Here is a 13576-nt window from a genome sequence, read left to right as displayed (position 1 = left end):
GCTTCAGTTGCTACCCTTGGATATGTTATGAGTAAATGTGGGAGGGGGTAAGGAACCAGAATTTCAGCCTAGGTCAGGATACATCGTGAATTGTGCGCAACAGTTTCACATTGAGAAAGAGACTTTCCACTTGAAGGTGGAATTAGCATCAGTTGAGAAGCTTTAGAAAGTACAATATCATCTAAGTCACATCATTATGGATGCAGATGCCATATTGTGGAGTTGTGGGGCTCTGAACTGTAAAGTGAAATAAATTGTTGCAATAACATTTTCCATTTAGGGGTGAAATTGGTACTAGTGAAATTCTTCCACAGCCAATAAATTCATCCATCCCTTTAGTCTCCGGTTGCCTTGTTATCTACACAGTTATCATTCACAAATCTTTGTGAGTAAAGTCATCCTAGTAATATTTTTCCCTTCTTCTATTTTTCCCCCAAATAAACGCTTTTTGTCCTCTGCAAATATTTAGGCTTTTTCACAGTCGTGTGGATTCAGTGGCTTTCGACAACTATTAAGCCACTATGGCTTTATGGCAGGTAATAACGGGTGCCAGCATATCTAAACATACTCCTTTCCCCAATGTGATCGCATGAATGTGTTATTTTCATAAATATATCAGAGGCCAGCATTGAGGTTGCTCTTTAGCTTCTAATAGATTCTTTCTTCACCATATTTTCCTGAGATGTTTCTGGCCCCATAAAAAAAAAGAAGAAGAAGAAGAAGAAGAAGAAGAAGAAGAAGAAGAAGAAGAAGAAGAAGAAGAAAAGAAAGAAAGAAAAAAGAAAGAAAGAAAGAAAGAAAGAAAGAAAGAAAGAAAGAAAGAAAGAAAGAAAGAAAGAAAGAAGCCTTAAATGTCTACATGGTAACTGGCCTGAGTTGGCCTGGCCTGAGGATGTTTCTAGAAACTCTTAGGTGGAAAATTGTCAGGGGGAGGGATCATATGAACAGTTCAGATACAGGGTACAGATATGCATCAGGTTGGAAATAGAAATAATAGTTAGGATGCAGGAGACACAGTTCCCCAAAGGGAAGGCAAGGCACGTAGTCTTGGCACATAGAAAGGCACATAGAGAGATTGGCATGAAATGGAAGGCAGGAGAACACACATAAAATACAGAGAAGACCAGAGTTCCGTGTCAAGAATTGGGTAATGTAGAGCCCAAACATAAGAATTGCTAATTGGTGGGGCGCCTGGGTGGCTCAGTCGGTTAAGCGTCTGACTTCGCTCAGGTCATGATCTCACAGTTTGTGAGTTCGAGCCCTGCGTCGGGCTCTGTGCTGACAGCTTGGAGCCTGGAGCCTGCTTCAGATTCTGTGTCTCCCTCTCTCTCTGCCCCTCACCCGCTCACACTCTGTCTCTTTCTGTCTCTCAAACATAAATAAACATTAAAATTAAAAAAAAAAAAAAGAATTACGAATTGGGTGTTTAACCAGTAGAGAGGAATTTTGAAGAGAGAAGGTATTAGTAAGCTATTGCTGTGTAACAAATCACCCAGAAATTCAGTGGCTTCTATTATTGAATCTAGTGAGCTGGGCTGCCCCGTGTGCCAGGTCTGCTGGCTGTAGGCTGCTCTAGAACTTAGTTCTCATCAATGTGATCTGTCATGCTTCATCAGGCTACTCTAGGTGTGTTTATACATGACAATGACAGGATTCCAAGAGATAGAGGAAAAGTGCAGGGGCCTTGAAGCTCACATTGGCACACTTTCACTCCCATTTCATTCCATGGCCATATCATGTTGTAGTACTAGCCCCCATTCAAGGGGTGAGGAAACAGATTTCACCTCTTGTTATGAAAAGCTTCAAACTCAAATTGCAGAGGGCTTGGATACAAAGATGGGTAGAGAATTTATCCAGCAATGCAGTCAATCTCCACAAGGCTGCCCATTCTCTTAGGGGAGATTGGAAATGCTTTTAGGTAGTTTAACAAGCTCTCCCAAAGTTACAATGAGGTTAAGCTACGTTTAGCAATCAAGGGGTATGTCTTTTATTTTGTCTTATTTTAGTGACCCAGAGAATGTAAAGGTCAGGCACACTCTAAAGATAAGGACTGGATGTTTTATGAGTGATAGTAGGTGGGACCTTGCATGCAGTATTCTCAAACTGTTGTGCACAACAGTGACCTGTGTAGCATGTTGCATATAGTTTTCTGAGATCGATTCTCAAAGACATACAGATTTTCCTTTTCTCAGGTGAAGCCTAGGGCACTGCATTTTCACACATTCTCCAGGTGATTCTGATTCGGGTAGTCTATAAATTTATACTTTGAGAAACACTTTACAAAGTAAGCAAGATTTTCAACCCTGGAACTTTCAACCCTAGAAAACGAAAATACACCTTTCTCTTCTTGTCTGTCAACTACAGTGATAAGTTTTGTCTTCGAATCACCCATAGTTGTCCTTACGTGTCCAAGTGACCTAAACTCTATGGCTGGACGTTCCTGAAGACTATCTTCAATTTAAAAATAGTAGCAATGCTTCACATTGTGAAGGCATTAGTGCCTTCCCTGGAATTCTCACACAATCTGGCCATTAGGCCTCCAGGATTGTGGCTTTATCTCATTACAGTATGGCAGTCCTTATGGCTCTCATGATTGGGTTTGGATTTGAACTGACAGAAACAAAAAGTGTTTTTGTAAATGAAAACCTGTTGCTCTTTCTGCATTCTAGATTATCTTTGTACCATTTCCATATCACCTTAATTTCTGGAAAAGAGATTTCAGATCACGTGGATTTCATGATATCCGGGCGTGTTACTAAAGCCCAGCTCAGGTCTGCTTTGGTGGCAGGAGAGTCAAAAAGAAAATCAAAGCTTGGCAAACTTGCTTTTGTGAGTTTCTTGACAGCACTAAGTCCTGCATTAGAAATGTACAAATGAATTTGAAATGTAGTTCAGGGTTTCAGGGTCAGAGTGCAGGTAGGAGTTCTCCAAGAGAGTCCCTTTGCTAGGACGAGAGTACAGACAGCACTAAGGATTTCTAGCACTGCTTCACCGGCTGATGCCACCATATTTACAACATGGAAATAGACCAAACAAAGGGGCAAGCCTGTAGCAAAGGGGGAGGTGGTACCCAGTATGAAGCTCTTCCTCAAGTATGTTGCATGCGACCTAGGTCTGCAAAGGGTCTTTAGCCATATGATTTTGGGAAACACTATGGTAGAGTTCAATGAGTTTCCTTCCTGCAGGACTGCTGTGAAAGTTTAATTACTGATGAGCATTGCAAATTTCTAAGATGGGGAATTTTCAGAATTATCTAGCATGGTTAATTCCATCATCCATCGAGGCTTGTTTTCTATAGAAGACCCTTTCGGGATACAACAGCAAAGACAGGACAGTGTTACGAACATTGAGCGCGTACTATGTGCTGGGTATTATGCCAAGTGCTATAAAAATTCCATCTTGGTTTATCCTCACAACTTTCTAAAACAAGCACTTAGTTTTAGCTCCATTATGTAGATGATGGCATTGAGGTTCAGGGTAAGTCACTTAAGCCCAGAAGTGGCAGACTCAGAACGTGGTACCAAAAAGGGACTATAATCAATTTCTTCACCCCAGACATGGAGTTTTGAAATTGCTTTCATGCACATAGGCCATGACCATTTATTTAGCACACCCTATATACATCGTTCACTTTTCACAGGAAGACTTGTTATCCTCATAAGCAATGCCATTACTATAATCAGCCTAGGTCCTCATGAATAGAACATAATTCAGTGCACTTCTGAGTCTTCGCAGGATTTCAGAAACAATGTGAGCCAGCACCCAGGCTTAGAAAATGTGGACTCACTTACAGAACGGACATGTCCCTGCTTTTACTCTGTGTGTGGATAATGGCAAATAAACTGCTCAGCACGTTCTTTCCCTTTTCTACCTTGTTTAGGCTGCAACTGGAGAGGGATTAATTTATGCTAATTCCACACAACAAACTAAAACCCATTTATCACAAGTTTTCATTCCTCAGCAGAACACACACACACGCACCTAAGTATTAGGCAAACTAAGATAATGCAGCTGCTGTTGTGCGGCAGTAATAGGCCCGTTTATATCCCGGGCCAGGTCAGCAAGCAGCGCCACGGAACACAGAGGGCAGTGGCGTCCAGTCTGTCCCTGCTCTGCCTGCTGCTGCCCCCCCCACCACCCACATGCTGCTAAGTGATGCAGAGATGGGGGCAGCAGACAGCATGCACTTTAGAACTCAGATTACAGAAGTTCATTTTCCCAAAATACTTTGCTAATTACTTACCAGTGCTATTGCTGCTTATTTACGAATGATGATTTAATGAGGAATGATTTAGAATTGAATGATTTAAGCCTGTGATGTGGAGATAGAGGATGAGGAAGGGAAGGGAGTGCACGCGCGCGCGCGCATGTGTGTGCGTGTGTGCATGTGTGTGTGTGTGTGTGTATGCATGTGTGTGTGCGCACACACACTTTCTCTGCTAGCGAGAGCCTGGCCGAAGCAATTTCCTCTCTTTACTTTTCCATTTATTCCAAATGCCAGCCTTTTCAAGCAGTTACCAGTATCCTTCCTGGTAACTGCATAGCACTGATCTCTGCTGCTTGTGAAAAAGCATGCAGCTAGGAAGGAGAAGTTTCCTCATACAGCTAACCTGCCTCTAAACCGTCTTAAACAGAGGCCCCTGCCTGAACCTGCATGTGTTCCCTGTCAAGCTAAGGGTTTGCATTAGAGGATTACCTATAAAGTATCTTCCCACTTTTATTTCCTTGTGTGTGATGACACGATTGTGATAATGTCAAGACAGAGCAAGACCTTCTCTTTGAGAGTTACAGATGGAATTATATGATAGCTAAGATTTGCTTCAGAATAACCCAACAGTTGAGGTTGTCGGGACTAGATGGGGAAAAATAAAATAATGTTGACTGTGGATTGATGTGTGTTGAAGCCAGGTGCTGGGCGCGTTTCTCTATGCACATGTACCATGCACGCATGCACACACATACCATATGTATGAACATATATATGTCACCCAAGTATAAGAGTGCATGCTCTGTGATTCTAATTGGTCCTGTTAAGGCTTGATAATATTTTAGCTGGAGCCACTTAATTTGCTTCTCACACTGTAGTTCTTCCATAGATATATGGAAGATACAATTCTTGGTATATAGACAGAAGATGTATGTTTTTAAATTTCTGGTATCTTCCGCTGAAATTTGCCCCAGGTGTGTGTTTGGGATAGGGCTCAGGTTTAAGGCTTAGTACTTCCACTTCCTGGTTCTGTGTCCTTTGGAACGACATGAACCAGTGAGAGCCTTACTGTTCTTTTCTGTTCAGCAGAGGTCACACTGCCCCCCCCCTTCCATTTGTGCGAGTCAGTGGTGATAATGTCCATGAAAAACAAAAGTGGCCTCTTCTCCAGGGACAGCCTGCCAATTCTGGTGTGTGTTCTCAAGTGTTTCTGGACTCCTTTGCTGATGGCACTGTGTTTGCCTCAGCGAATGAAAGACACTTTCATGTTCTCATGTTGACCCGGAAGCACCTTGGCCTTGGCTGTCTCACCACAGCCTCCTCACACACAGACTCACCCACGGGCACCACAAGCACAAGTGCTGCTCGACTTACACAGGAGAGAGAATCACAGGGGTTGCTTAATTTGCCTGCTTCCTCAAAGCTGATTCTACTACAACAACTAAACCTGTTTTCGGAGAAAGAGGGCTTGGCCTGTATTTCCCACCAAAACGATTTGGCGTCCGGAACATGGCTTTTCAGTAGCGCTGAGTGGCTGGACCTCAATCGTACAATAACCAGACAGAGCAGAGGCTTCCTCGCGTCTTGTTGGAGAATGTCAGTATACAGTCCCCAGTTCCTGAACCTTTGTACCCGGGTGATGAGAAGGTTGCCTTCTTGGCTCTCAACAGAGAAAAGCCATGGGAAATGGTGCTTGAAGGTCACCCACATTTCTGACTACCAGACTTGACTTAAATGATGGAAGATAAAGGTCAGCATCCAGGCTTCTAAGGTGTGCATGTGGTTTGGCTTTTATGCTTGAGCTACGCTATATTTTCAAATGTCAGTTTTTGAGAGACTGAAAATTAATTGCAAACAAAGCCCTTAAAGCACGAACAGATTTGACCCTAAGATTGCAGAGGACTTGGAGGTGGAGAGAGAGACGCTACGCTCTGAGAGCAAACTCAGGGCTGGAGGACTTTTATGGATGCAGATGCATCTGTTTGGTCCAAGAGGAGAACTCACTGCATCTGAGAGGCTGGTCTTTCCTGGTATGAGCTGTCAGGGCTTTGGGAAGTTCTACAGACGACCCTGAATCATACACCCCCCTGCCTGCATCACAGTGGCTGATTTTGTGAAATACTCACTTAGCCATCCGTTTCCTGTGTGCAGAAGAGATAAGGATGCTCCATTACTCTCTAGTTCTTTGTTTCACATGATGGTTGCAGAGACAGAGGGGGGTGGGGATAATTCATAAAAATATCCCTGTTGGTTTTTCTGGGGATGTGCATTGCTTAGTGCGAGGAAAGCTTGCATTCGAGAGTATAGGAAAGTGTAGTAATTATAGTCTTATAGGTGTTGATTAAAAATAATAGCAGCAGTAGTAATAAACTGTGGAACTTACAGAAGACTTAATACGTGTCTAGTACTGTTATCAGTGCTTTACGTACATTAATTCAACTGGTCCCTACAAAAACCTGGTGAGATATGTATTGCTGTTCTCATCTCACCACATAAGCCTGTTGAGTGAAATAACGTGCCTAGAATCCCATAGCCAGCACGTGGGAGAGCAGCCTGGAATCCCCGAAGTCTGGCTCCAGGGTCTGTGTTTCCAGTCATCCACTGCACTTCTTAAATAGGCCAGCTGGAGCATCCTAGGGGCTAGGACAGGCTCCGATGCCCCCCTCACATGTCAGCTGTGTGACATTCATCTGTGTGCAGACTCCACCTGGTTTCCTGGCACTCACCATGCCTCTGTGGGGAGAGTTGTGAGCCTCTTACAGAGCCAGGCGTGCCCCCATCTCTGCCGGTGACCATGCCTTGTATTCTCCCCTAGCCCCGCTGGTGGACCTCACTCCAACTCACAGTGGGTCTGCCATGCTGATGCTGCTCTCAGTGGTGTTTGTGGGGCTGGCCGTGTTCGTCATCTACAAGTTTAAAAGGTACGTGTCCTTCCGTCCATGTCTCCCCTCCCCTGTCCTTCTCCCTGACAGGTTCAGAAGCATGAAATGCCGCGATGTACGTCTCCCATGCATAGCCATGATGCTGTCTGTTAATGTTTTAGGAAGATCCCGGGGATTAATGTTTATGCCCAGATGCAAAATGAGAAAGAACGAGAGATGGTCAGTCGAGTCAGTCCCACTGAAAGCAGGCCCCATATCCCTCAGACTGAACTCAGGAGGCCTGGCCAACTGATAGATGAGAAGGTGGATTCCCAGCTCATAGGTAAATGACTCCCAGTAGCCCTCAGCTGTTCAGCCTGGGTAGTTAATGGCTGACTCTGCCTAACCCCTTTCTGGCTTGACGTAACCACTTTCTTCTGCTCTAACATTCCTGAGAGAAACAGCTAAGATATCTTTTTCCCTGCTTCCTCCCATTGGAATAAGAAAAAAAAAAAAAAAAAGGCTTCTTGCTCCTATGTAGTTTTTTTTTTTTCTCCCTCTCTTGTGACTTTATTCTTCTTTTTGCAAAAACTTTTCCTCTAAAATATGGGGCTCCAAAAATGTTCATGGGCAAAGAGCAAAGCATTTATTCTAACAATGTACAAGAAGGATGGGCCTCAGAGGCTGGATCTGGTCATCTGGAGGGCCAGGCAGCTTATGAGGAGCAGGCTATGGAGTGACAGGGTAAGGCAGGACAGCCTCACCTAGAGACAACTCTAAGGAGGAAATATTACTCCAGAATACTTGTAGAGAAGTGACATGATAGAGGAGGACTGGGCTGATGACCCTGGGTTTTTGTTTCTTTGTTGTTTTTTTTTTTCTTTTTAATTTGGCAGTCATCTAAAAACTGTCCTCCAGGAAACACGGAACCTGGGAATTCTGAGGACAAGAGGCATAAAATTTGTAGAACATTCCAGGAGTGATGTTTCCTGAAAGAGACCACTGGAGGGCTAGACTGCTACAGAGCAGATCAGCAGATTTTTTCCTCATTTTTACCTGTCCCCTATCAGAAGTCTTAAAATGGACCTTACTCTATATCAGTAGAGCTCTGTCTCTCTGCCTGTGAATTAAACATGGGAATCCCAACAGCTAGGTCTAGAACCCTACTATTTGTGGCAGAGGAAACTTGCCAAGGGAGGTCGACAGACCCATGGAACCACCATTGGGATCCATGGCTTGCCAGGAATCAGGAGTTGGCATCAGGAATCCAGAGTTGACGTTGTAATATTGCCATCTAGATCCTGTATTGTTGCCCAGGGTGGATAAATTATGATTTAACCATTCATGCCTCCCTCTAATGTCAGAATACCAAGCCTTCTAGAAGGCCATTCATTGCCTAGGATTTTGTATCTGCTACTTAGAAAATGAAATGAACACCTAAGTGGAAACATAGCCCTCTCTTTAAATGGATGGGGGAAAAGTTCTTGGCTGTATTGGGGAAAATTTCAGTGCAGTGACTGGCTTGTATCAGAAGTAATAATGACAACTGTGGCCACAACTGGGGTCCAGTTTTCAGAGCGTGCTTTCTTTTATTTGGGGAGACAGGGTGATAAGTGTGTAATTGCTTTAGGTTCAGGAGAAAAAGGCTTTTCTGTCTTTAAGTCCAGAGAAGCATTCACCCTGTCTATTTACTTCTAAAGCTTGTAAGCGCATTTTTGTGGGTCATTTGGTTTTCAATCCCATTTCCACGGGGTATGAAGCACAGCGCCGTTGACTTTATTAAAGTGGCGATCCCTCCTTCGCCAGGAGCGTCCGGCAGCACACAGCACAGTCTCTGACACCTTCCCATTTCCAGTGTCATTAAGTGAGTAAGTGTTACACGTTTTCTCTTAGGAGAGTAGCTTTACCCTCCCCTCCCTCCCCTTCTACTCAACCTGGTGACTCATCTCTCCGATTGCAAAGAGCAAGACACGCCACTCCGCCTTCAACGCCAAAGCGGGGATCTGCTGGGGCGCAATTTGCAATTTAAGGAAAACCCCCAAAGGCTACAGGCGACCTGCCGATCAGGAAAGAATTTCGCTCTTGTCAAGTGCACCATCCTTCATGACCACTAACTTTATGTTTTTTTTTTCTTTCCTTTGTTGTTCTGTTTCCTATTTTGCCAGGAAGTATTTCCATAGTTGCTGAGAATCAAAGCACAAAAGAAATCCCTACCTATGTAAATGTTTGAATGGAGGACGCCAGTAAAAACAAAAACAAACAAACAAAAAAATAAAATAAAAACAATCAAAATCCAAACAAACAAACAAACAAACACTCACTGCATCGGGACTTTTTAATTCTTCAGACACAGACAACAAGGGTTTTTAGCTTTAAGCCTGTGCATGTGGACAATACCTTGAGAACATGCTTGGAGGGGCAGTGTACAGGTGCTCTATTTTAATGGAAAAAACACTCCCCTCCCCCTTTCTCCCTCTCTCTCTTTTTTCTGATCGGTCGTGTTTGTAGAACATTCATAACATATAGAGGCCAAGGAAATCTGCATGTGTTTTTGGAAATATTCTTGGCTCTAGATTTAACAGCTATTTTAGCTCTACGGGCTGATGGGTGGATTAGCCACCCCAGCCCCTTTCATAAGACACAAAGACATGCACAGGAGTGTGAAACCCTGAGCTGTTTCTCTGTTCCACTTTCCTTACTGCCATTTTTCTGTTCTCAGTTATCTCTGGTAGCCCTGTTGGCCAGCGGTGACCACAGGGCTGCTTATTTGCATTCTGTATGGCCACAGGGATGAAGAAGCGAGTTGAAGTTCCATATACTCAGGCAGAGTGATGCAGGCAGGCAGGGGGCAGGCATGTGAGAAGTGGACCTTTCCCTCACCCAGGCTTTCCCTTGCAGCTTCCCTACTCTCGCCCCAACCAACATAGAAAAGAGAATCCCAGTTACCCGTCGTCTGGCCTCCCCATGTGTTTGCTGTCCATGTGTGATCATGACCTCTTGATGTCTTTGTACCTCTTCCTTCCAGTTTCCAAGTGGTCTTTCAAGTCCCCCTACTTTTTTCTTCCCAAACATGTTGCAAGATTCTGGACACGAACCTCGGTATTTCCTAAATACTGGCCTGGCGCCTGCCAACCTTGCCCTTGTCACATTCAAATTTCTGATCCGTCAGCATGCCAGCTTCCCTACACACTGACCAGGCTGTCCTGCCCTGCAGGGTTCAGCTCCATGTACCCTTTGTCTCCTCCTGGAGAACCTGCCTCTTGCAAATAGCCTTGCCTTTTCTCACCTGGAAACATGCAATGTGTGTGAAAGAGTTGGTACATGCAAAACAATTCAGACCTGGCCATGTACACTGGAAAAGAAAGCAGACAGATGCGTAGTGGTATTCTCACACCTTAACAAAAATCTCTCGTGTGCAGATTCCAGAATATTCTCGCGAGAAATGTTTTGACATGTTACTGTGTGGCAGGGCAGTTTCCTTCTGTAATGGTTGCTATTACCCAGTATTTGTTCTCTCACCGTAGAGTAAAGCTATTTGTAAAATAAAACTGATTTTAACGAGAAGAAGAAGCAGGTTAATGGATTTAATATTGAAGAGTGTCAAAAAGTCTGAGAACATATGGAGGTCTTGTCTTACATAAGGATGCAATTTTGGTTATGAAGGAACCCAGACATTTCACATGTGTGATCTCTGATCCCTGAGTATCGTAATATTGGCAAAGGAAAAATTAATAAGCTTCAAGGGGAGGAGGTAGATGTCTAACTAAAGCAGAATGACTCAAGGCATGAAAAATCCCTGTTTGCCCAGGGCAATAATGAAAGAATCACCAGAGAAAGAATGACACAGAAGCATGTCCAGCAGAAGCCCTTGGAGGATTATGAGTTGGGTAAAGCCCACTCTAAAATATAGTAGAAAGCAGTTTTGAAAAACCACTCAGAGGGAGCAGCCTCCTTCTTGGCCATGTTCCCAGGCCAGTAACAGTTTATAACAGGGTCCCAGTGATAATGGGGGTGTCCCAAAGGTCTTGAGGAGCCCTGCCCTTATGTAGCTGGGCAGGAGAAGAGTGACAAAGCTGCAGTCAGAAGTTAACCAAGCAGAAGTTTTTGTGATTGAGGATGCCCAGTGTGGATCTGGGAAATGGATTATGCCTGCGGCAACCATCTGTTTGTAGAACTCAATTGATCCCCAACCTGCCAGGCTTCCTATCCCATAGGACACATCCTCATCGATCCGCTTCAGTTGGAGCCGCCCAAGTTTAATCTGGAAGACAAAATGTTGGGAAACCAAAAGAGGCTCCCTCAAAACAGCACAGGGGGTCCTTGGAGTTGCAGTTCAAGTAATTTTAATTGGAAAATTATGAGAAATGGAAAAACCCTCTGAATCTAGCACAGTGCCTTGCCTAGAGTAGGTATTAAGAAAACCACTCGTTGAAGGGATACATGAAAAGACTACATGAGAAAACGTAGGGAAGGATGGGCTTGCAAGTCCTAAGTAAAAATCGAGGTAGACATGAGATGCCTGGCATTTTGGAAAGTGATCACAGATGGCCAGCTCTCTAGTGAGCATCTCCAGGGTCCTCATGTGCCTCTCCTCCAAGCTCCCTCCCACCTGTAGGAGATTAGTGAGGCTAGGTACTGCTCAGAGGGGACCTCATTATTCTTACAATCTAGCTCTATGGTTCTCAAAGTGTGGTACCTGGACCAGCAGAATCAGCATCACCTCAGACTTATTAGAAATTTGGGGTCCCCCTACTGAAGTCCTACTGAATCAGGGGGCTAGGGGCCCAGCAGTCTGTTTTTACCAGCCCTTCAGGTTATTGTGATGCACACAGAAGTTTGGGAACCTCTGCACCCTGCCATTCCAGCTCAATCCCAAAGAGAACGTAGTAATGAGAGCCTACAAATGGGAGGGACCCAAGTGCCTACCTACTCACTAACAGCAGGTGCAAACACAGTGAGGAGTTTGGTGGGCCAGAGGAGTGAGTGGTGAGGGATGGGCGTGGAAGGGAAAATTCAGGGCAAGCTAAAAATCTGATATTGTGATGTTTTCCAAAACTCCCAGAGGGCAAACTGTGCATGCTCTACCCTGAAATACCCAGCCAACATTTTCTCCTTCGCCTTATTCCTAATTGGATTCACTGTCCAAAATGCAGAGGTTTGCCTTGCTTTTTTTTTCAGAAGTTCCAAACAGCAACTTTGAGAGCAATGGGGTGTTTGGCAGCTGTTCTGTGTTTTCCAGGATTCCAACTGAGCATTGAAATCCCTCATTTGCCAACTTATTTTTATAGGAAGCCAATTTAAAAAAAAAAAAAAAGTTTTCTTATAGTATCGGAACTACTTCTAATTTTCAAATGACTTTTTTGATGTATTTTTTTGTTAAATACTATGTAGTGTAATGTATAATTGCTCTTGTTTATTGCTTTTACAATCATATTTATTAAACAGATAATGTCTCTAAAGTCTTGGCCTCAAGGAGTGTATTTTATCTCGAACCCAACTGTGACATTCAGTCTTGATACACAAGTGATGCAGCTATAGGATTTTTATTAAGGCTAACTATGTGACAATAGACTAAAAACCACAGTCTCCAAGGGTTTTTCTGTTTGTTTGCTTGCTTGCTTGGTTTTCGTTTTTGCTAACGAAGGAGAGTACAAATACCTAAATTCTACCTGTATTCTAGTTGACTATATAATGTTGTTGCTTTATTAAAGTACATGATTCTACTTAAAAATCACTCCAAACTGGTTACTTTGGAATGTGTAACATGCTCATTATATTCAGTTCAAAATTAGAGCTTATTAATATGGGACAAACCCACTCAAATTGTTTAAAATCTTGTAGTTACTGAAGGAGCGAACCTCCATGTGATACAATGACCTGAAAAACCCGGGGAGTGGTAAAGACCCAGATGACAGCATAAAAGAGGCTCCCACCCTGAAATTAGGAGAGCGGAGCTCTCCTTCTGGCTATGCCAGCTGTGTGACCTTGATCAAAGACTTTCACATACGAAAGCTTCAGCGTCCCCATGCATGCAATCTGAAGGAAGAAGATAACTCCCAGTTTTGGTATTGTCAGTGGGTGAGTCATTCCTGAGAGGCCTCGACAGCTGATTTAAACCTGATGGAAAACAACGAGGTGGACTGGATCCCAAATCCTCCAGCCTTGTGGCTTACTTACTTGGGTGGCATCTCTTCTTAGGCAACATTTTGCCCTTATATTTTGTATAGACAGAACCTTTCTTAACCTTCCAAAGACCCACCAGGCTCAGAATGGTGTTGCCTCAACAGCATTGTCCTCAACATGCCTGAGAATCCCTGTTGTTTTTAGGTGGCCTTTAACCTTTCTTTTCCCACAGGCTAATCTTCCACCCGCCCCTACATTCTTTTCCAGGCCAGAGCCTGTGCTGTACTTCCCCGATCAGGAGTTTATCTCCTGTTTCCCCGAGGGTACAGGCAGTCATACAAAAATCACCCCCGGAGATTTCAAACTGAGGACAGGAAATTCGTTT

The 13576-nt window shown here is 43.9% G+C and overlaps 1 protein-coding gene across 7 annotated transcripts in view; it reads left to right on the top strand.

Annotated features, from left to right (window-relative positions):
- Window positions 1–13576, top strand: part of SORCS1 (sortilin related VPS10 domain containing receptor 1) — a 546182-nt gene that overhangs the window by 493365 nt on the left and 39241 nt on the right. For 2 of the 7 annotated variants that reach the window (XM_053909904.1, XM_053909903.1), the window contains exon 25: window positions 7023–7128. In XM_053909904.1, coding sequence (XP_053765879.1) covers window positions 7023–7128 — 106 coding nt within the window. Of the gene's footprint in view, window positions 1–7022; window positions 7129–7250; window positions 7412–8961; window positions 12528–13576 lie in introns of those variants that run through there. The other 5 variants (XM_053909906.1, XM_053909900.1, XM_053909901.1 and 2 more) reach the window with 5 other exon arrangements.

Source organism: Panthera pardus, unplaced genomic scaffold, assembly GCF_024362965.1.
Source record: "Panthera pardus isolate Hobbes unplaced genomic scaffold, ASM2436296v1 HiC_scaffold_22, whole genome shotgun sequence".
Lineage (NCBI taxonomy): Eukaryota > Metazoa > Chordata > Mammalia > Carnivora > Felidae > Panthera > Panthera pardus.
This window is presented reverse-complemented; position numbering and strand designations above follow the sequence as displayed.